General features: G+C 44.3%; 1 protein-coding gene and 1 non-coding gene across 2 annotated transcripts; both read right to left on the minus strand.

Moving 5' to 3' along the window:
- Nucleotides 1-716: 716 nt before the first annotated feature.
- Nucleotides 717-4,488, minus strand: LOC125941027 (uncharacterized). The gene is made up of 3 exons (XM_049657934.1): nt 4,266-4,488; nt 1,481-1,634; nt 717-860 (listed from the first exon to the last, which is right to left on the minus strand). The coding sequence occupies exons 1-3, from the start codon at nt 4,484-4,486 to the stop codon at nt 717-719; spliced, it is 519 nt and encodes a 172-aa protein (XP_049513891.1). The 5' UTR covers nt 4,487-4,488.
- A 7,201-nt stretch (nt 4,489-11,689) lies between these two features.
- Trnat-ggu (transfer RNA threonine (anticodon GGU)) lies at nt 11,690-11,764 on the minus strand. The gene has a single exon. It is a non-coding gene; the product is annotated as a tRNA-Thr (tRNA).
- Between the last annotated feature and the right edge of the window lie 14,681 nt (nt 11,765-26,445).

Genomic DNA, 26,445 nt, shown 5'->3' on the forward strand with positions numbered 1-26,445 from the left:
CAGCGCAAGAGCTACAGGGTCACAAACAAAACAATGCTTCCAGATGGGCCCTACAAATCTTGTGCTGTGATCCTGTCCATACAGTTATTTAAAATATTGTTAATAATTCAGTACTAATTATCCTGTCAATAAGAACACAATACATACTGTATACTGTTGCTAGCAGCACACAGTTAGTTTCTCCTGCGCTTTCTTTTTTTTCTTCTCTTTTTTTTAACTTTCTGCTCTTGTGTTTGCTGTTCTTTACCTTGGACACCCTACACAGCATCTGTAGTCACTACAGGTCAATTATAACGAAACAACTTTTCGCTTCTCGGAAATTGGTTACAAATATACAAGGTGTTTCAACGTACACTTTTTAAAAATTTGTCTGTGGCAAAAAGCACAATTCTAGTTCACGAGCTGGTTTACTCGAAGAGGCGCATATTACCTGCAAAAAAAATGAAAGGCATAATGGGCTAATTAACAAAAATTCGCTAACAAAGTTTTTAACTAATTCCCATGTTGCAATTTACAAATTACAGCCGTGGAGTTCGCAAGGCGCATTCACTTGGAACAAATTCCCAGGATTACACCAGTTTCGAGATACTAATTCCCGAACATTGCGGAGAAATGCATAGGCGTTCCAATTACTTTCTTAACAAAACGCCGTCTTGTGCATTGACGCACAAAAGTGAAGCCCCGCTACCCTTCCCTTGCCTTCCCTTCCCATCCATTCATCCTCCCTCTCCCACCCTCCCCTTCCAGACGGCCCACTCGTGAGTTGGCAACCGTAGGGACCACCCGCCGAGCTCGCTCAGTGCCAATAGTGCTTTGTTGCCGAACCCAAGGTCGCGGGCTGGATTCCCGGTCGCATTGCGCTGGAGGCGGATTGAAAGAAAAAAGACGCCCAAGTTGATTGCTTTAGGTAGCCGTTAAAAGAATACCCGAGGGAAGTCAAAATAAATCACGAGCTCTCCCCTTACGCCATCCCTACTTTACAGTTTCGGTGAGGTTATAAACCTCACAATTCAATTCACACGTGAGGTAACACCGGGGTAAGGGCGCTGGGATTTCGGCGCGAAATAAAAAAAAAGAAAAAGAAATCAAGTTTATCTTCGTTTTCACGTATTTGGTAATCAACCTGTTACAACGAGACTGACGAAAATAGACTTTATCGGAATAAACTGTCTGGTCAGCACACCTTATAGGACTGAACTATTTAATCAGAACACTTCATCAGACTGACCTGTTTGAGCAGAACACTTTATCAGACTGAACTCTTTGATCAGAATCATTTTATCATACTGAACTGTCCGATCATAACACTTTATCACACTGACCTGTCCGATCATGACAATTCATCAGACTGAACTGCCTTGACTTTAACACTTCATCAAACTGAACTGTTCGATCAGAACACTTTATTCACCGTCATTGTAACAATGCTTCGCATAACGTTGGTTCCACAAAGTTTGGTGTCAGCATTGTTTCCCCTCACCTTCATTACGTGGTACAAAGTGATGAGCATTTCTTTAGCCACAGCCAGATACGTGTTCATGGAGGCCCAGTGGTACATCTTCTTCCCCCACAGTTCTTTGATAGTTTTTGTGCTGGCGGGTTCTTTCATTGCTTCAGCACTATTGTTGTAGTTACTGCACAAAATAAAAGGCCAACGGCGTGAGCCAAATGGATCGAGCTACCCACAAACACATTCAAAGGCGCCGACCGTTAAGTATATTCTGTCTAAACTGACAAGACAATGTTAGTTCACGATCCGGGAAGCTTTCACTCTTTTTGGTGTCCTAATAAGACACATGCATGCGCAGAATTTTTAGAGTGCCGCCCTATCCCAGTTATCTTCAATATCAACCGCGTCGCCAGTGACATGTGTACGTGCGACCGCATTTATCATATTTGGTTCTTGATGGCCATCGCATTGTCTCTAACGTGCAGGTACCAAATGTTCATTTTTATCTGCGCGTCATTGCAATACAATTAAAGTTTTCATTTGTACATGCGTGCCTTTTAAATGCAATGTATTCTCCACTCCTACCTGGGGTATTTGTTCAGACTCGCAGACAGTTGGAGAAAAAATTGTTTTAATAGTAAATGATGCAAACAGGTTTCTTTTTATCAATATGACGTCATTCCTTCGAGATTTATTCTATTTTGTTCAGGCACTGTACGCACGATTGTGCGCGCCAAAAAGTACATCGAGGACAACTGCAACGGTGAAAATTCTGATAATTAAAGCTGTTGCACATAGATACATACTGAAAGACCACTGATGGTTCCTGCCGCTGCAAGCTTGAATACTGTATTTGTATAATGCTTTAGTAAAACGAGTCGGGAAGGTAGGCCGCTGTATGTTATCACTCGCTACCGTCATGTCGTCATGAAGTTGGTTCACCTCTTTGTTTTTGTTTTTTTTCTCAAACTACATACATCGGCTATATTTTTTCAATTAGCTGGACAGGGTGATTTTTCAAATATGCTAGACACAAAATAGTTGATGTTTACATATTTCAATCGCCTGCAGCGAGTCCTCGCGCGGAGTCAGCATTTCCGACACTCAAACGAAACTCACCGAAGAATTGAAAATTCCTAACATCCGTTTCTTAAAGCACAAGAAATTCTTAAAGCGCAAGAAATGCAGCGAACATAAGTTTTTCATGGAGACAATAGGAGCCGGAATGAGCTACACAATCAAAGTGCCATGAATTCCGTGCGAGCTTATAGATATGTTGACGGCTAGGAGTGTTCAAATAGCGAAATTGTTTACTCGAAGCGAATATTTAAGAAAGATAACCTCGAATATTGAATGTGAAGCCGATTATTTTCTCATTTCAAACATGGGGTATCAAAGTTTCGTGCAGTCCGCTACGTAAAGAAACAAGCGCTTACTTACGTTATTAAATACATGTTATCCTTCTAAAAGTTCCTAAAAGGGTGACGTGCTTTATCACATTTTCTTTTATTTGCACAATCAGCGAGTGGAATAGCCTTTACTTCAATGGTATTTCATATTCATCAAATGATGCTCTTTTTCACGCGCTATGTGTTTAATGTTCATTTTGTTCGTGTTTTCTATCATTGATGTACAATTTCGATGTTAGAAACGCACAGCCGATGCAGGTACATAAATAAACAAATAAATCTAGAAATAAATAAATTTGAACAAAATATCTTTGACAAATATCATTGGCACGGTAACCGAGAAGCTTTGACTGAGAGATAACTTAAAGGTTATCATACTCGTATGTCATGGTATACCATGGCAACGGCAGCGATGAAACGAAGCAACTGCGCGTTAACCAGATGCACGCAGGGTGTCGCGTTCGTTGAAGGAAAACTAAGCGTAATACAACAGAACCACTCACGAGTTTAAAAATGCAAACATGGCGCAGAATTAAAGTTTCCTTTGACTAAATCAACATCGACCAACTTGTAGGGCTGTCTGAAGGCGAGGCACAGTTATTGGAATGACTATAGAACCTACTGAGAATTTATATGCTCGGTGCGTTCGCTCTGTAACTAGGGCCGCATTCACAAAGCTTTTCGAATTCGCAAGTGCTATCTGCCTATTGGCCGGTCGTCTTCGATAATGGTATGACCAACCTCAGGGTTGGCGGAAATTTGTTCCTACGAACAATTTTAGCGTAAGAGCATTTTTGTAACTACGGATCCTGAAACTCTGCGCAGTAACAGCGGCTCCGCTGCAACAATATCATTTTGAACACTCGTCACTTCAATCAGTCGTTTTCTCTGCATAGACTATAATAGGTGTTGTTCTGTCCTTCATAGCCAAAATAAAACAATTAAACTAAAACACGAATCTTCCAAAATTTGTATTAAGCGTTTCTCAACTAGAATACGAATCGAAGCGCAACGACCATTCTAAGTACATTCGAAATTTCGGTTATTCGCACCGCCTCCATTTATGACGTTTCTTTCGTCAAATAAAACTACTCAGAAATATCTATTTCACATCTTTATTCTGGCTTCATTTGTCGCGCTTGCAGGTACCGCTCCGGTTTTTTTTTCTTGCCCATAAGAAGCTTATAGTGTTTTTTTTTATACTTAATCTACAGAATCCCAGTACACAACTGTCTTCTTTACTATAATTAGTTGATGAAGTTATAGCATTTCGTCATGTTTTCACACTTCGTGTATGTATACAGGGATGCAGAATCCAAGTTAGAGAAAACTGCTCAGCAGTCATCAAGCTTTGACAAATTGACCCTTGATAGGGAAAACCCTGGGTCCGGTCCGTTTGCACTCACTGGCAGTCCAAGCTCACTCCGTGCTCAGTTATGGTCTGCTTGGCGGCGGCCTTCACGAAGGCGTCGAACGCCGCGTCATACTCGCTTTCCTCGCCGCGAAGGAGGGTGTGGTTCTCCTCGTGGGCCTGGAAGAAACTGATGTCGCACACGCCGTCGTCGGGAAACACCAGGTCCGGGCTCATCGTCGCCTCGAAGGAGCACAGCAGCGGCTTCTTCCACATGGGAGTCACTACAGTGCGGGAACATCGTCTCTAACATTGCAATCCGGTTTGTGTAATCTTTCTGTTCGCCGTCGCATTGCCAGTCTTGTTCTGTATCACAAGCTCTTTCCTTCGCCGCTAAGACAAGAACCCTACATCTGCGCACCCCTACGACGCAGATACCATCGCATCGGTCGCCCTCTTCAAATTATGCGTCCGCTAGCCCGTACTGCTACCTTTATGAACTCAGTTTCTTTTTCCCCGAACAGCAACTGACTGGAACGGCCTTCCCCACCATATCGCTGCCATAGCCTGTCCATCAACATTTTCGACTGCTGTTAACGCCTGCATTCTGTAAACCCCACACCTTATGTAACACCCCAAGAGGGGTCATTAAGGAAAATAAAGTGATGTGATGTGATTGCGCACGCATAACACTCACGCCCTTGGCTGCGGCTCGTATTCTTCAAGCGTGATGCACTATCACGGTATTACGCTCAAGGCTGGGCGAGTAACGTGAAAATTACATGCATTATAGCGCAAGCTTTCTTTGTGGTGTCCGGGGTTCGGATGCTGCCGGTGGTACGTGGTGCTCGTCGTTGGACGGTTAAGAGGAGGGCGCCAGTGGTGAAGAGGAGGCAAGGGGTAGCGCCGAGAGGAGGAAGCCGATGATACCGATAAGCCAGCCCCGACTGGTTTCGCAAAAGCGATGACGTCATTAAGTGAGGAGAGGGCACGGCGCCGATGTGTGGGCGCAAACGATGACGTCACTAGGCAGAGCGCAGACAGCACGCGCGCTTGGTTTGGGACGATGCAACGGCGTTTGGTCGACCGCTGCGGCGGAGCGGACAAGAAATCTTCGGTTACACAGGAGACTGGTTACACCAATTGTCACAGTGCGTGGGATCTATATGATTTTTTATTCTAATAATAGTTCGGAGCGATAGTCTGATGACGGACGGTGGATCAGTAGTGTCTGAAAACATGGTAGCACCAGCAGGGGTCGGCGGTACGTTCTGGCTTCGGAGCTGTAACATTAGGTAGCAGTGCCACATGAAAATGTAAAGGATTTTATTCACAGAGAAACACGCTGGACTCTTAGTGAAACCACACAGCTGTTAATGCCAATCGCAGGGTCTGGTGCCCCGACCAGAAGTCAGAAAGTAAAGCTTCGTCAACTTCAATACAATATGTTATTTCGCGCAGCCGATATGACGTAGGTACTCAACCGTCTTAAGAGGCTAAGCAAAAAACGAAAACCATTGCAAAATATTACGAAGACATTCTTGTGTGATAAAGGAAATCAGGAAAACCAGGACAGCACAATAAAACTACAGAACGCCATATGTACAATGCCATTTTATGCAATTTGTGTGAAAGACATTTGACCTATCCTTACGAGAGCGCTATTAAAGGAGCAATCGCCTCGGACACATGCCCTTTCACGATCTAATTACTTAACCTTGTGCACAATACCACGATAATGGATCACCACAGCCAACTGGGCTAAACATTTAATTTTGCAATGTATTCTGTGGGTTACGCATCTGTAATCTTCCGGTATGGTTGCTACTCGATGGCACCTGGCATATGCGGCCCGCTACATGAAGTCATTTGTAGGAAAGATCGATGCTTTAATCGCCAACAGTGTTTTGGAAAAAAATGAATAGAAAACAAAATTGACATGCCAAACGGTGCAGGCTTTTCGCTTTGGATGTCCGCACCGGTGGCCTTGCCTTGCCTCTCAAGCTCAACCCTCTACAGTCCAGGACATCCAAAGTGCAGGTCCGATCAACGTTACTAGACTAGCTTCGGTTGTCAAACTTGGCGACGTTGCGTGGAACCGCCACCCGCCCGCGCCTTCATGGCGCTGCAGTCGCACCCAGCTTCACTTCCCCACTAGCCGGCTACGCGGACTGGCCGGACGAAACACGCGGTGCAGCGTTGGTGTATTCTGTGGTCGGTTGTTGACGGCGCATTTCAGGAAGCATGTCATCCGCGAAACGGTAGCCTTCGCCGCGTTTGTTAAGGATATTAGCAGACGATGCCGACGTGCTGCGTTCCTGGATGCACAAGCGGCTATCGAACGATGTCGACAGTTCGGTGCGCCACTTCTTTGCTCACAGCAATGCGACGCTTAGCTCGGCGTTGAACAGAGCGATTTCTCGTGCCCACTCTCTTCGAAATTCAATGCGTGTGATTTACACTTTCATGAGCAGGACATCTTCAAGTGTTATTGTGCATCTTATCAACGGACAGACGGTTGAGTTGCCACGAGGCAAGTGGCTTGCCGAGGGTACGGTGCCGAAAGTGCTCCCAAACTTTCCTTCATACCTGCCAAACCAGCCCCCCCCCCCCAAAAAAAAAAAAACGGAAGCGAATATATAGATGTTTGGTGACCTGTTCTGGGCCATCTTAGAAGAGCTGTCATAGAATACGCTAAGAAGTGTTGGGTGCCCCTTGCAGTTTCGGTGTCTGAGTGCACGCATCATTAAATTTTATTTAGTCACGCACATGCATGCATTTTTATGCAAGGTTCCTGAAGCAGCGGCGGGGATGCAGTCTTGAAGCAAAGGCAGCGAGGAAATGTTCCAAGCTGCTGTAGGTGGAGTTGGTTTAAACGTGGGCGCAAAACATTTGCCTAGTTTATTTTCCTTCTGACAGTTTAGGTCTTAGCTATATATATGGGGCATGCAGTTGTTTGTTACTTCGTTTTCTTTAATAATGGATTCATTGGTTTACAAGAAAGTTGTGCTGTTATTTTTGTGGATAATAAATTTGGTCTCGCTAGCTGGCGCATAACTGGCCCAGACCAAAGTTTTATTTAAGCAAGTAAAAGCAGGGAGAAAACGTGCCAAGTTGCTGTAGGGGAAAACTAAACTACGTGAAAGGTTAAGACGACAGAAAGAAACATACGACACTTAAAAATGCAGCTTCTGCGCTTCGTCGTATGCGTTTCTTCCTATCGTGCAGTTTACCCTTCTTTCTGTATGAACCAACTAGCCCGATATATCTTGTTGTTGTAGGTGGATACCGCTTTCGCATGGTATCACTAATTCGGACAATAGGGAGAACGCCAGCGAGCGTGAAACATGCGCAAGCTGCCCGTCCGCACGAGCTCAAGGCTGCGGCGAGGCGTCTGCAGTGGAGCTCGATGGAACGGCGCCGCCATCTGGCGGCAGCCAAAGGCGTGGCGACCGCGGCGGTAAGCGCACAGGCTGAGAGTTTGACAACTGAAGCTAGTCTAGTAACGTTGGGTCAGATGTCATCACACTCGATTACATGATGACGCGACATCTCCAAGCCTGGATGTCTCGTGGCGGCCTGGCAGCAAACTCGGCTGTTCAGCCGCCAGAATTTCTTTCCCTACAGTAATTGTTCCATATCAATTTAAATTCGTGCTTTCTTAGAGTCTTGGTGACTTGTGTCACTGCAGTACTTACGCCTGCGCATCTGGCGTGTTGTAGAGTTTTGTCTATTATTTTTTATCCTGTATTTGAGCTGTTGAAATTTAGTCCGAGATGTACACCTACCTGAACTAATATACCACGTTTTTGAATTAATCTTGCCCAAATTAAGTATGTTTACGTAATAAGGGTTGAGGGGAACCATCAAGCCTAATGCCCCTTTTATTTATTTATTTATTTATTTATTTATTTATTTATTTATTTATCCATATTACCCCACAGGCTCCAGTGGAGCATTGCGCGGGGGGGGGGGGGGGTTACAGAAAAAAGGCAATAAATAAGGCTGCTACTTGACGGCTTCCTTTTTGACGATGTCTGAGAGACACATACAAGGAATAAAGAAAGAGACAATTGTCCGCCACTTACAAGTAGTAGTTGTTGGAGCTGCAAATAGGAGTTTCTTTAATGTTGCATGAACATTTAGAAAGAAATAATCAGTGGCCAATACAAGCATAAAGTTTGTGATGACGATTTTGCTTCGAAATAAAGTTGAACCAAAGCAAAGCGTTTCTTGTCTTTGGGGATAGTTAATACGTCTGTAAGACCGCTGAGCGTAAATGAATTAAAAAAGAAATTCTCCGTATACTCACTGACATTTCATTTCGTTATATTGTTTCCGACACATTACAGTTCGGGGGAAGGGTTGGCTAAAGGCCAGGAAGACTGCCTGTCAGTGGCCCTAACTGCCATCCAACGCCAATTTCTGCAGGCAACAGCCCTACTTTTTATTTTTACACATTACAACAATTTGCAAATGAGAACAACAACCTGAGGTTTTCTTTCTTTTTCTCGACAAGCTGAAATTGGTGCTTCTAAGCTCATCATTCGAAAATATCTATTCCGTAATATGTATACTAAAAATGTTTCTTTATGTAACGATTGGGGTCACTCCAGTAAAATAAACACGTAGTGATTAGAAAAAAAAAAAGGGAATCGGACAAGGTTGAAAACGACGTATAGTGAACGGCACCACGAGAACCTGACGGAACTAAACTATTAAAGGCCAGACGATAGATACTATGTAGGCGTTTAGCGTTCGTACGATATATCGGTCAAACTCCTATTGTAACCACACAACGCATTTGCGCAAGAACGATTGACACCTGAACATTTCACCGCACTAAGCAAGACAGCCTCTACTCGGACTTAAAAATCAAGGCCAAAAAGGACACCTATCGCCGAACCATTAGGCAAATATTCAACCGACAGATTCACCATGTCATATTTACTCGAGACCCTACGATATCTTCTATATTCTTTTTTATTCCGCTTGGGTTGACACGCGGCATAACGTCATAATGGAGTTAAATATAAGCATGCAGGCCCGTTTCATAAAGATGCTGCAACAGTGGCCTATAAAATTCGTTGTCCATAATTCCTCTTCCATAGTCTTCTACTTGATTACTGTTCAGTTTCACACCTTTAAGAACACTTTCGCGAATTGTCTTTGTCCCAGGACAGGTCCAAAGTAGCCGGTGGGCATCCGCTGCAGATGCAGGAGCAGAGCACTTCGGACACCGGTCAATGTCTTCGTATGGTTGACCCCAAGCACAAGTGACGGCTGCTGTAAGGGCGGCCCCGGCCCTAAGTCTCCGGAGAGAAACTTCCTCCCTCCGAGAAAGATTGCGGGCTATACGAAGTTATTCCCTCTTGAGAGAGAATCTATGCGATGATCTCTGAAGCAACAGGTTTCCTACGATGCTTGTTAAGATAACGCTAATTTGTATCCTACGGTAATTTTCTCACCCTTAAACATGAATAATGGGTAAAAAATAAACCTTACCTGTTTCCCTCGTGGTCGTGGGCACTGTCGAAATAACAAATTTTCGCAATGAGAATAATGCGTGCTTAGAGCAAGGCTGCCTGCCACATAGCTTCCTACCTTTAGATACATGCAGGGTGTTCCTTTCATTACGCCTATGCCTTTTATCTGGCACGTTATATCACAATCTAACGGGTAAGTTCGCTTTCCTGATTGCTTTTTCTCAATTAACGCAGTACACATCCGAGGGATTAGTTTTACCGGGAGCTTGTGTTGAGGTGAGGCTCCTTCATACAGCATCAACTCAGGCAGAACACATTGCGCAGCAGGCTTCGAAAATACCACAAACGAATGACTTCGTATCTTAAAATCACGTAGGTGATAACTGTCCTCATAGATGCCCCTGAGGTGGCAGCATTCCTTACCAATACGCCGATTCTTTCGCACCAGCACCTCCTGCGACTTATTACGCCCTCGTTATGCCTTTTATTTCAGTAACCGCGTATTGTGGTGACGTAAACTTGATATTGCATTACTCGTGTTTGCTTATTGACATGTGATGCTTTTTATACCTATATGTAAATTGCGCAATGTGTGTTGAAGTAGTTATCATGATGCAGCGATGTCGTCTTCTACAAAAAGTCCCAATTACAGTCGAGCCCGGATATATCGAATCTGAAGGGGATCACAATAAAATTCGATATATAGGTAATTCGATCTACAAAATAAATATTTTATAGAAAAATTTTGAAGTGTACTTTACTGCTGTTCATTATACACAATAATTCGTTATATGTAGGTTCGATATATCCAGGTTCGATGGTATGTAGAAAAAACAGGCAGACATAATGCGGTAGACCATTTGAAAGCTTACAATGCGCACCGCCCCGTTCCCCAGGTGCATGACGGGAAGATGGAAAACAAAAAAAATTAATTATGGGGTTTTACGTGCCAAAACCACCTGGGGTTCTTTAACGTGCACCTAAATCTAAGTACACGGGTGTTTTCGCATTTCGCTCCCATCGAAATGCGGCCGCCGTGGCCGGGATTCGATCCCGCGACCTCGTGCTCAGCAGCCCAACACCATAGCCACTGAGCAACCACGGCGGGTGAAAAATAAACTAAGGCTTCTAAAAAATGTAGATAAGTGGTGAAAGGGTCGGGAAAAAATGATAGGAAAGCAGAGAGGTCAGGCCCGAGCTGGCGTGCTCTAACCTGACACTCGGCACTGGGGAAAGGGCAAAAAGGGCATAATAAAACGGATAGATGATGATAATGGCAAGAACACTGATAACAGTATGTCGGTGGCCAACACAATAGCATTCTTTAAGCACCGAGATCAGTCCTGTGTTGTGCAACAATGACAGCGTCGACCGTAGATATACAGATTAAGATATGAAACGGGGAGGATTACAAAGCGCTCTCCCATAGTTCATACGTACGTAGGAGACAATGTAAACGTCAGTGTGGGAAATAATTTTCTAAAGCATGGACAGTAAAGCAAGGTTGGTTTACTATGTTTACTTTCACTTAATTGCCTTTGCCTACAGTCAAAGCAGCCCAATTGTGCAGGTGACACCTGAGGTTAAAAGGAACACGCAAACGCATAAGTTGCAGTTATAGGAGGCGCTTAAATGTACCGTTACAAAAATTTCAGAAAGTGTATAGAATTCCTGCAGACATTTGAAAAAAAAAGTGTATATACTTTCTCTAGACAAATTTTGTAAAAGAGTATATAGACAGACGATTGACTTATGGCTTTACACTTTTTATCGACTACATTCTTATGAAATGCATATAAACACATGTCTGTAGACTCCATATAGAATATATGCTTATAAAATTTGTGGCTGACGTAATAGTTCAGCAGAAACCCGCTAGGTGGAGAGAAGTAATTAAAGGGAAAATGAGACATCCACCCCAATCGTAGTAATTGTTACAAAGGAAGCCCATACGGGTCCCTGTAAAGAAAAGCCTCGCAGTTGAAGAAAAATTCGTCCTGGTCCGGGACTCGAACCCGGGACCACCGCCTTACCGGGGCAGCCGCTCTACCATTTGAGCTAACCAGGCGGCTAGCAGGTTAGCTCTCTGGCATTGCCCTTTTTGTCAACTATTTTCGACAGACAGACAATGACACACTTTGTACATAAACAGTCACTGCTCGCGTTCCAAGTGGCAAAAGTGTGGGCGCGGCGGGATTCCAGGCGTCGTGCCGCATGATTCTCGATGGAAGAAGTTCCGATGTATTTCGCACGCTGGCAGAGAGAAATCAGTGCCACCTGGGTACGAAAAAGCAACCTGCAGGTACCACTGCTGTTCTGACCGCAGAGCTGATCTCCTGCAGACTAACATCACAGAAAAAATATTCGCTCGCACTACGCGATCGCCCACTGTTCCCATTTAACTGTCCATCATAGGTCAGTGCTTATGATCTAATAAAAAAATCATATTGACCTAAAACAAGCAGCGTCCTATACTATGTTTGAGCACAGACTAAATCATCACGACACAGACGCGTTTTTAGGGTGTCATTTCTAAACTGAAAGATTTTGTCGATTTAGGCTGGTCATCCGTGGTGCAGATAAAGAAAAAAAATTCTTTTTTGTGGTAGCTTTGCGTTCATTTATCTTATTTTAATTTATTTTACTTGGTGAGCTTAAGGTATACTTAGCTCTCATTATTCTCTGTAAGTTGACCTTTTTTTTTAGTACAATCTTTTTTCATGCGCTTTTCAGCAGTTACCTAAAATAATTTCTACGCTTTGTTTTGTTTTTATTAGGTAGTTCTCTAGTTCTAGTTCGAGCAAGGCAAGGAAATCAGAGAAAAAAAAAAGGCAAAAATGGGAGTGACAAACTACAAGTGAGTATTAAAGAATATTCTATGCTCGTAACTGCAATAGAATAGCAGACGTACAAGACCATTTAGGCAGTATTAACGCTTGGGTTATAGATAATGATCTAAATTAGATCTGTCTGCCTCTAATTTTAAAACGGAGGTGAGGCTCATTTGGTGTTGTGAGTAGCCTTGAGCATGTTTATCTATGTATATGTAAACCACTACTTCGGTTTACCGAGGCGCACCGTGTTTGTAGAGCTTTTGTAAGTGGACGAGTCAAATTATGTGCCTGTTCCAATTCCTGTAATCCAGAAAAACGTGGTTAGTTCATCGTACGGAAAAACCAAGTGATATATATCAGCGGCACTTATGGCGATGGTCAGGCAGTATATCGGTACGAGCTCTGTAGCACAATCGTTCACTATAATTGAAGGTTGTTCATATTGCAGGCTCGAGCAGCGATAAACAATTGCCTGTAGTTACCATCCAAATTAATGTAACTTATCCTGCATTTTGTGGCCGAGAACAGTTCGACATCAAATAAAATTCGAGCAATTTGATAACCTTTATTTCGGGCCATGAAAAATACATTTGCGAAAACATACAATGAAACGTTATTTTGATTATAACTGAAATATTACAGTACCTAATTAATTATTATCTAGTTTGTTGAATTATCCACGGCTGAAAATTCATTACAGCCTATCAAAAACGCAACGATGGGCTTTGAGTTAAGTGTCCCAGGCTTAAGTCACGCAGTACTTTCAGGCATCAAACTAAGCGTAGCATATACTTGATGCGTATATTGGGCAATACATGGATAACATTTTAATGTTCTCTTCTAGAATCTTCTAGAATCTTCTAGATTCTTCTAGAATCATTCTATTTTTATAAAATGTAGAAACTGGTAATACATCAAGCAATACTCAGAACTAAAAACGCGTTTGCGGAAAGTAAACATAAATGATTGACATATAAATAAAACTCCAGAATACATAATCCAGAGTGAAACTGTATGTAGTCAAAAAAGCACGCTAAAATCACCCTTCCCGCCCCCCAGCTTCCCGCAAAATTAAAAATAAATTAATGATGCTGTGTTAAACTTCTACAATTTTTTCATGTACTGTACAGGTTACACTGCACATCAAAGGTCACAGATGGTGCCTGATTTTGCAGACACCATCAGTTGCAGCACTGGCCGCTCGGCTGCGAGATGGACATGACTGTGAGTACGTGCGTCTGCACGTCACTTACTTGTCGGAGGCATGGTCGCTCTTGCTGAAAAATGACCAACAAAAATTTATTCAGCTCTTATCCTTTCAGCAAAAAGAAAAAAAAATGCAACAGTATAGACGTTGAAGCGAGTAAGTCTAAAATTGCGCTGAAACATTTTTTTTTCTTCAAAATATAACAACGCGCTATACCATGAAGGGCATTGCAAGATCACGTTGCTCCTTTTACCAGATGGCGGTCCGATATAATTACTTTCATTAGAAGCATGTAGTTCACAGTTCAAGCGCGGCAGACAAAATTATCTTGCAAAGTCATCTTGATAACACATGCTCCCAGGCCATTGTGACACTGACCTAAAAATTTATGGGGTCTGTCGCCAGCCCGAGCGGCGGCGGCGCGATCGATGACCGGTACTTAAACACTTGTGTGTTACAGAGTAGCTGCTCAGGTCAAAGCACCTCATGTAACGAAACCCATACCACAGCCCTTCGCATTTTCATTAAAGACGGGTGATGACATTGTCTTTGTTCTTTTTAGTTTTGTGCGTGTGCCCTATTTGTATTTCTAACCATTACCAGCTCTCAAACTTAACCGTTTTGCCTTTCCTCTACGTATTTATATATATATATATATATATATATATATATATATCTGTTTTCTCCTCGTGATCTCAGTTTCTTCTTGGTTTGTTATTCCTCTCGAATGCTCCTTTCTACGTATTATTTCTACAATATTAAATCACAACCGTCCACCGACCGCATCCACTCGGCACCCCCCTCGTAATATCCCTGCATGCTCGTAGGGCGACTAAGTGTATAAAAGCAACAACTACATCTCCAGCTGCGCTATGGAATGTAAAAACGGTGCTGAACTCTAGTGTCACTGATGTAACGTGCAGCTCATGTACAGATAATGTTAAGGCAATCGCACGAGCGCTATAATGATGCGTAAGTAGAATATTTATGTGCCCCACGTACCAAGTGTTGCGAAAATGTGCAATCCACCACGGCATTGGTTGACGCGGCAATACGACCTTGAACTGTTGATAAGCTTCGAGGCTATCGACAACCCTGCACTATATAGTATAACGCACGCACCTGCAACCACTGCACCAGAACAAAACCGTACGCTCGAGTGCTCGGCCTTCGCGGGGTCTCGGTAGGCTCGACTTTCTGCTAAATAGACGGTTTCCGCCTAACGCACTATCTCAGTGTGGGCATTCATTGAAACTGTCGTGCACAGGAAAGTCGTGGATCTGCTCACGCGAAGATATCCTAGATATCGTGCCAAACGTGGCAGGCGTATCATTCCAGTCATGGATACCACGCCAGACGCTCTGTGGCCGTAGAGTGGTCGGCATTTCGAAGCAGCCCCCAGCGCTCTTTGCTGTGCTTACAAATACACATCGTCGTCATCATCCTCATCGTCACCATGATCATCATTATCGTCCGTGTGTCCACTGCAGAACGAAGGCCTCTCTCAGCGATCTCTGATTGCCGCTGTCTTGCGCAAGCTGACCCAATCTGATAATGCAAATTTCTCAATTTTAGTACGCCACGTATAGTCATCTATCGTTCTTGACTGCGTTTCTCTTCCCTTACTCTTCCTTGTGAAAGAATCAAGATTGCGTCATGAGTGATTCAATGAAAATAAAACGCAGCACTGTGATTGGGAATGAGCAAAATAAGACCAGAACATTGCAAAACGAGACAAAGGGTTCCCAAAAAGATAAACGGTACCTCCCTGAACGGGTAATGTCCAAGATATGCGTAGCGTTACATTGCTGTCGTTATGGCACGGAATGTATTATGCGTGGTAATGATGTGTGGGGGGGTTATAAGCTGATGTAGTATGCGTCATTTATTTATATATGCGCGAAGAGTACGAATGGAGAGATGCGCATATTTACATTTCCGAGCACAGCTTTGCCTCGGTTTAACGCATCCTCTCGTTTTGGGTCCCTTTCAGCCACCTTTCATCCTCACTACTCGGTTGTTTGTTTAGCAGGACGTCCCGTATGGCTTGCTATCCCCCTTTTCGTATAGGCTCGGGTATTACTGGCCTATGTTTAACGCCTCCTTTCTACGTATGGAGTATGAAGAGCGGCGAAAGCGGACGGTCTGTTCGAATGTTTTGAGCCGGCGTGCTTGTCGTTATCTGCAGACAATGGGCCGTTTGTCACTGTACTCCGGATGGCAGCTATCAAACGCATACGCAACGGGCCTAAACTGCGCATTCTCACCCTGTATTGAGAAAGGGGTTTTCTGGTTTCACATGGAATTTTTCGACCGACCCACCATATAATGCTACGCATTAAAATGGCGACTTGAGGTGGTCGACAGTGATTGAAAGAGGAAAACCTCAGGATGAAGCCTGCGTTTCGACAGCGGGGACTTCTCTTCTACAGGGCAACACCTTCCTTAATAAAACAAGTTCTCTTGTCGAAACGTTTCCTCCATCCTTACAACAATCGTTATAGGCATTTTTTTGCTTTTCTATTGAGTTTTTTTCGTCGAGCAGATATTCTGCTGAGATGCCACTGAATGTCATTAATGATTTTTGTAAAGGCAGGCTGAGGCTTCCTTTGTAATGCCAATGTTCATAATTAAAGCCTGAATATTCACGCGTCAAGAATTTGTGGTATACGTTAGATCGCAGGACAAATCCTATGTCTTTCATTTACTTACTTCTTTTTCTCTCTGGAATGACATCAAGAAGCAGAAACGGCAGGCACGTTACCAACCAGTAGAATAATGCGCGCATAAATATAGTAGAAATCGCTCTTTGGAGAGAGAGAGTAAATTTCATTCAATAACAACAATAATAATGATAATAATAAAATAATAATAAACCGCCTAAGTGTTCTGCTTCTGGCATCTATAGCGGACATTCACTAGCTATTCTACTTGAGACAGAAATAGTCAGTGCTACATGCTACAAAAGGATCAAAGATAAGGTGCTACGTAGAACCATGGCCTCGCTAAGCCACTATTGCAATTTGAGTACCTATACGCTTTTATTTAGATGCACATCTACGGTGCAGGATATGCGGCACGTAACAAAAACAAAAACAATGCTCAACCCCAGCAATTCCGGACATCGCCTTTAGTTCACAGCTTTTACACCACGTGGCGTACGGACCTTTAAGATTCGAAATTCGCGCGATGACGCACGAAGTGTACTGGACGATAACAGAATACACGTTTTAACAATAAAATAAAAATAAAAAAAGGACCACGCCAACAGCTTTCACAGTCGAGCACGGACGAGCGCGAATCAGGAATAACTGATCTGATAACCGCCGCGCGTATAAGACGAGCGGCCAGCTAGTCTACTGTGAATCAGCAGTTTTGCTGCTATTGATAGTCGTTGAGAGGCGCAGCCCCGCTTCGAGGAAGCGGTTGCAGAATCTTGAAAGAGCGGCCTCCGCCCCCCTCCGCCCTTCCGTCCATCTTTTCCTCGTCCAACTTTTTGTCCGATCGAATCAAAAAAGCAAAAATGCCCTTTTGTCGCTTCATTTGTCGAAAGCTGATTCTAAAATAATAATGTAAGCTTGCTAAATGGTCGCGATGGGCGCATGTTTCAGGATATGCATTCGCATGATTGACACCCTTAATCTCGGTTGGCCTCAGTTTACGAGTCCATTTGCGCATTTGCGTGCAGGTGCCTGATCGAGTTATGTTCACTGCCACGGAATTTCTGTTTTTCGAAGGCGAAAGCCTTAGGTGCATGGCTATATTTTCGGTGCCATTGGCAGTGACCTTGGCGAAACCGCGCCATAACGAAAATGGCCGACACCGCAAAGAGTAAAATCACGTCAACAAAAGCTCGGATTGACGTCAGTTTTCTCAGGGAGGTTCCTGTGAACAAAGTAAATTAGTGGCTTTGTAAAAAAATTGCTACATTTCAGCCGAACACCTTTTCTAAGTTCTTGGTAAGCGACGGGTGTAAATGCAGAAAATCATCTGTAACCGGTCATGGTCGAAGACCTGCTTCACTGCACAGTGGCATAGCCAGAAATTTTGTTCGGAGAGGGGGGGCTCACGTTGCAGCGCGGCCTCCTCCTGATAGAATTTGTCGAGGGTTGAAATACACCAATAATTACTGCATTGTCATTGCCAATGTCATTGTATATTAGAGGCTGCAAACAAACCACCGAATGCTACCCACTGTCAAGTAAAATATGCATCTTTTCATAAAAGAATATATTCGTATGTCCCAAAAAATTGTGGCAGAAATAACTGATATCAATGCTTTCGCGTTTTTATGTCTATTTAATCAGTAAAGAAAATATCACACAATCTTTAGAACATCAGAATATCATAGAATTCCAAACCAGCAAAGCAGTGCATACAGCTCGTGCGAAAAACGCAAAGGACATGAAAAGAACAAGTTGGGCACGAATATTTTGATAAATCTTTGTCATTAAAAAACCTTGTTTACTTTTTTGTACAGTCGCGCGAGCAGAAGTTTGGAGACCATGGCATCAGCAAAAAATTTACATATATTCAAGTGCAGCTGCACGGCCCCGAATTGGCTTAATACGTTGTATTGGTCCATCACGCGCACGTAGGCTTGCGCTCTTGATTTCAGCCGGAATGCCCAGGCTGCGAAGGAAAAAAAATAAAATCGTGGCAGCAGAGAGGCTCGGCCTTTCTGTACCGACGTGGGAGCGGCCCGCTACGTGCTGACACGCGTTCCGAGGGACCGTAATAAAGCTTTATCATACCATCATACCATACCTTTTGTCCACAAACTTTTGCTCGTGACTGTACATATGCAACGGCCAGGGAAAAACCTCAATGGCGCTGTCCTTCGTTGCAATAGATTGCGCATGAGCAGTTGTTACCGGTCGTGTAATGTAATTACACCGATAATATAGTCGCAGCAGTGAGTACATATAAGAAGCAGGAGTTCTGTAAGATGTAGATTAGAATTGCGAAAATAGAACGGAATATACAAATGCGAAGATACAAGTTGATAAAGGGCACAAAATTGTCACTGGTAACAAAATGCACTGTTTGTATACACAAAGCCTCGCAACAAGATGTTTAAATATATGTATAAGTATCCAATAAATCCACGTATTTAAGCAAACGTCACTGTATGTAATGCGTCAAACAAGACAAATAGACATGTTGCGCAGTCACACACAGTAGTAGCTTTACGCATAGAAAGACAGACGATCGCGGCAAGAACAAAACTATGATCGCAGAAATCGTGATATGTTCCAGAAGGACCGCCTGTTGGCCTAGTTGGTCTAACATAGTTACTTTCAGTTTGTCAGAACAGTTTGGTTCTCCTAGAAGCTGACAAGGAAGGTGGATTTGTTGGGATGCCGAAAGGCATGTTCAATGAAAAAACTCAAGCGACAGTGGACAAGAACTTTGTGGCTGTTTAAAAAAAGTGCAGTGAGGGTTAACACTATGTTCATCAAATTTTGTAAGGACTTGGAATTGAATGATCTTGCTAGTGCTATTAGAAATAGGAAGGGGAACAGTCTGAAGGTTTTTTTCTGCAAAAACACAAGGCATATGTCCCTTTCAGAACCATTGCGAGCGAAGGGGTGGCTTGGCAAAATAAGGTTAGTGAGTTTTTACTGAAGAGCCTTAAGTAACTCACGATTGTTGATCCTTTCCGCGCGAGGAAATCTGAAGAAGTCGCTGAATATGTGAAACACAACGAGAGTATAGGTTATGGCTTGTCTGTGGACGTTGAGGACTTGTTTTATTCAGTACCTCAAGATGAGCTTTTAGTTGCTGTTAGGAAGTGCATTGAACAGAGTGGCGAATGCGATTTCCAAAACTACGCTTGCTTGTCGGTTCATAATTGAACGCTTTTAGAATTTTATCTTAGTGCAACATTTATTGTTTTTAACGAGCAGCCTTTTCTGCAACGTAGAAGAATGTGTATTAGGTCTTGCGTGGCTCCGATTCTATGCGACATATTTTAGCTGATATTGACAGTGCGCTTGATTTGGCTTTTAATGGGGGGAAGGTATTCAAAGTGCTTCGGTACGTCGATGACTTTTTAATTCTTTTAAAGAAAGAGGACGGTTTCACTGCCCTTGGGAGTATTTTAGATGTTTTTATTCAAGCTGGGCACGGTTTGAGTTTCACTCATGAATTGGTTGGAACTGAGGGGTTACAATTCCTGGATCTCAGGCTAAAATTTAGTGTCGGCCATGTTTGCTGAGAGTACCTCCCACGTGTTAAGAAGTGTCTCCTGCCTTTTGACTCTGCCCTCTCTAAAATAGTAAAAAAGGGCATCGAATTACAATGTCTGGATGCTGCGCTCCGTAAGTTATGCCCGCATTCAATGCAGCATAGCTTTCCCAATCAGATTGGTCGCCTTTTAGCAGCGGGATTCCCTGAGTTGCTTGTTGTTCCGGTGGCCGAGTCTATCCTGCAGAGGGTAAAATGCAGAGCTGGAGCGGAAAGGGCTGCGACCCAGCGATGGATGGCGACACCCGTAACCATGCCTTATATGCATCAGGTCTCGCACAACCTGAAGAAGATCGCGAACAGGCATCGTATTCCTGTGGTCTTCACGGCTCCTAATAAGCTATCCAGGCTCTGCCCTCGAATTTGCGGTGACAGGAAAGAAGGTTGCCAAACAAGCCAAGATAGCCGCTTCGTGGGGTGTGCGACAGGAGTGGTATACTCCGTCCCCTTGTTGTGCGGGAAGGTGTACATCGGCCAAACCGAACGGTGCATAAACGACCGGCTCAGGGAGCATGCGCTAAAAGTTAAGAAAAAAAGGACAAGTATGCACATTTGGTTGCCCACATCATTACGTGTGGTTTTACGTGTGGTTAGACATGATTTTATGAGACCACTATCTTAGGCAAATCAACAAATTACACGGCTCGAGTGGCTCTAGAAGCATTCTACATCCACAATAACTCACATATTTTTATAAGCGAAGCGTCAATTCTTTTGCACAGTGCCGAACTGAACTATTTGAACTCTGTTACCTGAGGGACATAGTACTGTTAACTTTTTTAGATTTCTTTTTATCACCTCGCATGGGAAAGGGGCGTGACACTGGTGTACGTGGTTCACCTTATAAATCGGAGGGTTTGTTGACTGAAATAAACGGTTGGTAGCAGCGCTCGTCCGCGTCTGTCGTGTCTACGTGTGTGTTGTGCGTACTTTTTTGCGCTATGTCTCAAAGTAACTCGTGATATGTACTTGGGCCATGCGGCGGTCGCGACAGCACCATATGGGTAGATAATAGAGGAATAATGCAAAAGTCAGTACGAAAGTGTGTCATTTAACTGCCTGCAGAGCGGCGACAAATTTTCTGCACCCAAAATTAAGGAATGGTATTGCTTCGGCTCAAAACAGAAGTAAAAGCGGGTAGCTAAAAAGGAAATAAAAGACCAAACGAAAGCCACAGATGATGCGGCAAGTTAAACTACCCAATATCCGAGTGTGTTTGTTGGGAAGCGCCGCGAGGGCCGGCTTTCAATAAACAAGGTCGGTAAAAATTGGTTATTGATGTCCTCGTAATTTTCGTTTTCACACGATAACTTTGATCATGATGCTACCTGTTGGAATAAACGGCGATAATTTCTGCGGTTTTACAAACTAATGAACAGTCATACGTTTTCATAATTACGCGTTTATGGACCTGAAGGAACAGAACCTTTACTTGCATTGATTTTTGCCGCTTCCCTATCTAAAGGACAAACTTCACTCGGCGGGGAAGTTTAGTGAAGCGGTCAATGACTTCGGACACGTTGATGCCGACGTCTCTGTGGACGTCGGCATCCTTGTCGAGCCAGACCTTGTCGTCCGCAAAAAAGAACTGCCTCAAAAATAGGCCATTAACTTTCTTCTGTTTTCTCGTATTTTACTTTGCCTGCCTAACCATTTGTTCCTCAGACATTGTAGAGCGCAAGTAGTTTTTCTAATCTCATGTTAAAAATATACTATCTGCGCTTGAAGTGGTCACTGGAACGGTGGCTAGAATCTGAAGCCGTTTCTACACATTTACATAGAACCTGCAGTCGCAATGAGAGAGGGCATCTTTTCCGGTGCTAAAACCTAAAAGTACTCCTTCGATGTCGTTGGCATCCTTGTTTAGGTACCTTGCACGAACAGTGAACGGTTGGATACCGGAAATATCCGTCGTTTCGTCAGCTTTCTACTCAAGACTATGTTCGGTACTAAACTACCGTTCCCGTAACACGAAAGCCATCCTCGGACTCGACATCACTCAAGCCTTTGACAGTGAAGCTATCCTTGACCAGGTCTCCCCTCCACCTGGGAGAGCGTCATCCGTGACTTCCTCTGCAAACGCACAGCCACCCTCTCGGCCGATTTACGATCAGACCAGCTTCCCCTTGGCATAAAGGCACCCCGCCAGTTACATGTAACTTAGTCTGCCTTGCCCACCAACTACAACGAGTCGTACGGCGATGGCATCTGGGCGTCAGCGATGGTCAAGTGGAGTCAGACGGCGATGGACACGGTGGAAGCCTATCTCCAAGGGACCGGACTGCGCTGTTCGCCGGCTAAATGCTTCTTCTCTACAAGCCCATTCAGCGGGGACGCACTAATCTGAGCACCGACCCTGTGACTCTATCACCTTACGCCTTCAAGATGGCAGTCCTATACCACACGTCCCTAGTATCCGGTCCTCGGTCTCACCATCTCTACCAACGGCTCCAATGCCTTGGCTCTCAACAAGATCTGCGCCCAATCTCTACGGCTTATTAAACGCATCTCCAACCGACGAGGGGACTAGCCTTCTGCCCTGCAGTCCTTCGTCATATGCCACATCAGCATGTGTACCTACTGGTACCGGGCTCAAGCTCGACACCCTCATACGAGGGGTCTACAAGCAAGCAGCCTCCCGCATTACACCAGTACTGTAGGAGTTCACAACACCCTTGCCGAACTCATTGAAGCAACAATCTCAGCTTGAACGGTACTGAAACGGGAATTCTATCTACGCTTGGCTTTACTTACCATATCGATCCCGACTGACATCCTTGATCCAAGTGAATATGCACCCTGTAACAGGGCCCGGCGCCACTGGAATAAAAGCCTTTGCTCGGTGGCTAGATATTCCCATGAAGCCACACCGATGGAGTCCTTTCTACACATTTACACCTGTCACACCATAGAACTAACTTGTATTTCTCCTCAAGCTCTTCGTATCCTCCGCCAGGCACCACACTCTAAAGAAAGCGCAATGAGCCCACGCGGGCACTGTCCACCCACACCTCCCCAACCTCAAGGGCATCTTTAGTCAACCGCGCCGGAGACACTGGAGACGAGTTAAAAGTCTGACCTAAATCTCGTTAAGCATTTTACCTTAGTCGCAGAACTCCTCACCCCAAGTTCAGGCTACCACCCTGCGTCTGTACAAACAAATACGTTGGCATCCTGAAGTTTACAGTACCCCCAACTGCCGGTGTTTAGGTACCTTGCACGCCCAGCACAGTACACACACATTAACACCACGAGTAAACTGTCGACGACCAAACCTGGACGCCCGTGAGGCGGCGGCGAGGCAAGCCCTCGAATGGGAGGCTTAGGCTCGGCCATCTGAAAGTGCTGGTTCGTTTATTCCTCATCCTCGTCAGCAATATGGAGAAGCGGCCTGCACCATTTACTTTTGCATCTAGGCTTTCTTTGATAATTTCACCACAAATTTCTATAATTTGGTTTTGTACATCTGGGCTCAAATGCGAGGTATTACTGGGGCAACATCCAAATGGTTCTTCAGATATGTAGCTCCACAATCAGCTCGCAAATGAAGAAGCGCTCTGAAAATATCTTCAGAGGGGATTTGCTTAAATCCATAGGACCACTGTCCCTATGGCCACGGAGAGCCAGACCTTGTCGTCCGCAAAAAAGAACCGCCTCAAAAATAGGCCGTTAACTTTCTTCTGTTTTCTCTTATTTCACTTTGCCTGCCCTGGTCCACCTGATTGATCACATCGGGCGCCCTTCCTGAAAATGTTTGGAGAAAATTATCAGCTGCCAGCTGGCAGTCACGGTCATATTTAGTATTTTCGTGTGTGTGGAAGATTGCGAGTGCGGCCTTCCATTTCTGAAACGGCTTGGACACGAGGGCTCCAGTACGCGCATGTTAGCTCAAGTTTATAAGAACATTAAACCCATAAAGTTCCAGAATTGAAAATCTAAAGCACGCCTTTGGAAATGTCAGTGCACCTTTCGCGTCATAAGTTTATGAGAACTTTATACCCATAAAGTTTCGGAATTGAATTCCATGCGCTCCGTAGATTCCGCGACCGCTGCGAAATGCCGCAACGCGCCCACTCGCTATCGAAAAACCCTTGAAAGTTTGTGCTCGGATGGGGCTCCTTGCGTTATGCGAGTACAGAGGCCAAGGGCGTTGCGACGAAATCCAGCCCGAGTTCGGAATATGCGTGCCGAAATCTGTTTTCGAGCGTGAAAAGGAGATTGTGGACAAAATCCAGAATTATTCCCGGCGCCGGTGGTTGCTCTGGTCGGCGGTTCATGCCAGCACGAATAATTTCGTGGGGGGGGGGGGGGGGGGGGGGGGGGTGTCTGAAGTCCCATCAGTGCTACTACTGCTACTACTACCCCTACTGCTACTACTATTACATTATTAATAAATAATTATTATAGAGGAAGTACAACAACAATGAAAGCTTTACATGAGATCCAACGCAGTGTTTTTGCATAAGTGATGGGAATATTCCATTGCGATTATAGAAACGTTTTCATGTGTTAAATTTGTCGATTTGATGCAGATTGACAGTGGAATCAACATTCTTTGGCTTACTTATCGTGATTTTTTTTTCATTTACCATAAACCACATCTCCACTATTAAATCTCTTAACAAACTTTAGTGGACTCTGGGCTTGGGCTCCCGTGTAGTGGTGAGGTATAGTGCCCCTGTATACGAAGGATCTCTCTTTTCCTCGCGCCACCGGCACCGCCGTTGGCCGAGCGGCGTCACGCCGTGACAAGTGATATAAGTCGTTCTACTCGGCACAGAACAGATAAAATGGCGGAAACAACGCCGGTATACTACTTGCTTCAGCTCTTGTGCCATCCGTATCGGCAAAGGCGCGTTCCCACCACGGCGTCAGGAAGAACATCTGGCCGCTTAGGCCGGAGCAGCGGTCTCACTCCTATCGCGTGCACTCGAGCAGTATACACGCTCCCCCTCGTCGCCGCGCAAGAACTATCTGCAGCAACTCTGAGCATGACTGGACGCTGCGCACCGGGGCTGCGCAAATCGCAATGAAAGTGGGACAGCTGTTTACTCTGCGCCGTACAGACGGACCGTTGTCGTCTGCAGTAGTCATTAATGCGAAAGCATTACATGAGCCATGAGGCAGAAAAGCCGGCGTCATCCACAACGAGTGGTATCATCAGCGTCTTGAATGAAATCAGTAGTAATAGAGAAGATAGTAAATGGTATGACAACGTTACTTAGTAGTAATTATGAGTAGTTATTATGAATTAAGGTGAATTACAGTGAAGGGAAATAAAGTTACAAGTTAGAGAAGGGTGACTTAAGGTGGAGTCAAGTGAATTAAGGTGAAGTAAACTAAATTACAATGAATTAAATTTGGTTAAGGTGGATTACAGTGGATCACCATATCAACTCGTAGCTACTTGGCGATGAGTTCTGAATGGTTGTGGTCTGGTGATTAATGAACGCAGAGAAAAGAAAGCGAAGGAAGGATCGCAAACAGGTTGTAATACTTAAGAAGTCTTTATTGGTAATGACTAAGAGGAGTGATAATGCTTTCGCATTCAAATCACGTAAGGATACTTAAGGTACAATTTTTTTGCCCATGGGCCGCCACAGGGCTATCGCTTTAAACCCCACCGCGCCTCTGCCCGCCATATAACGCTTTGCAGTAAACCTTCTCTGTGATAGCGTTCATGATCCACCAATAAAACCCGCCATGTTTGGCTACGTCATAGTGCACAGCTGTTGCTTTAATATCAACAATCTTTTTAATCTTTGGCGCGAACGTCCGTCACATCCAATTATCCTCACGTTGCAACGGCAGCCCCTGCCACATCCGAGTTTCACCCCACCGCCCGTACATTTAGGCCGGCCGCATGCTGCACTGTCAATGCTTGAAGGGGTCTGCTGCGTCACGGTGCGAAGCTCCCCTCACTAGCAACCGGCGAAGTTTCTGCGCGCGCTAAGAGTGCATGTTTATTCCCCCTTAAACACTACGATTAGCAACATCTAGGTTTTAAAATTTTAATTAAATTATCGGCTTTTACTTGCCAAAACCACGATCTGATTATCAGGCACGCCGTAGTTAGGGACTCCGGAATAATTTGGACCACCTGGGGTTCTTTACCTTGCACGTAAATTTAAGTACACGGGTGTTTTCACATTTCGCCCCCATCGAAATTCGGCCGCCGTGGCCGGGATTCGATCCCGCGACCTCGTGCTCAGCAACCCAACACCATAGCCACTCAGAAACCACGGCGGGTCGGAACAGATAGGAAATTGAAATGAATCACATGCATCAAAGATTGCATTGCGAGTATTATGAAGTAAAGTTTTAGTTTTTTTTCTTGCAATTTATGATATATGACAGTCTTTTGTGCTTACTTCAATTTCCTGTTTTACGTTTAGGCTACTGACACTGCACAAACTATATTTTTTGTCATAATACAGAATACAGGCACCAGAGTGCGGC

This window comes from Dermacentor silvarum, chromosome 10 (genome assembly GCF_013339745.2).
Source record: "Dermacentor silvarum isolate Dsil-2018 chromosome 10, BIME_Dsil_1.4, whole genome shotgun sequence".
Lineage (NCBI taxonomy): Eukaryota > Metazoa > Arthropoda > Arachnida > Ixodida > Ixodidae > Dermacentor > Dermacentor silvarum.

What these genes read in the sequence shown, in the direction of transcription:
- LOC125941027 (XM_049657934.1), bottom strand. Translation starts at nt 4,486, where the DNA reads ATGTGGAAGAAGCCGCTGCTGTGCTCCTTCGAGGCGACGATGAGCCCG. An exon ending in GGAGTGAGCTTGGACTGCCA is followed by an intron (nt 1,635 to 4,265) that starts GTGAGTGCAAAC and finishes TATTTTGTGCAG; the next exon opens with TAACTACAACAATAGTGCTG. An exon ending in CTTTGTACCACGTAATGAAG is followed by an intron (nt 861 to 1,480) that starts GTGAGGGGAAAC and finishes ATCCGCCTCCAG; the next exon opens with CGCAATGCGACCGGGAATCC.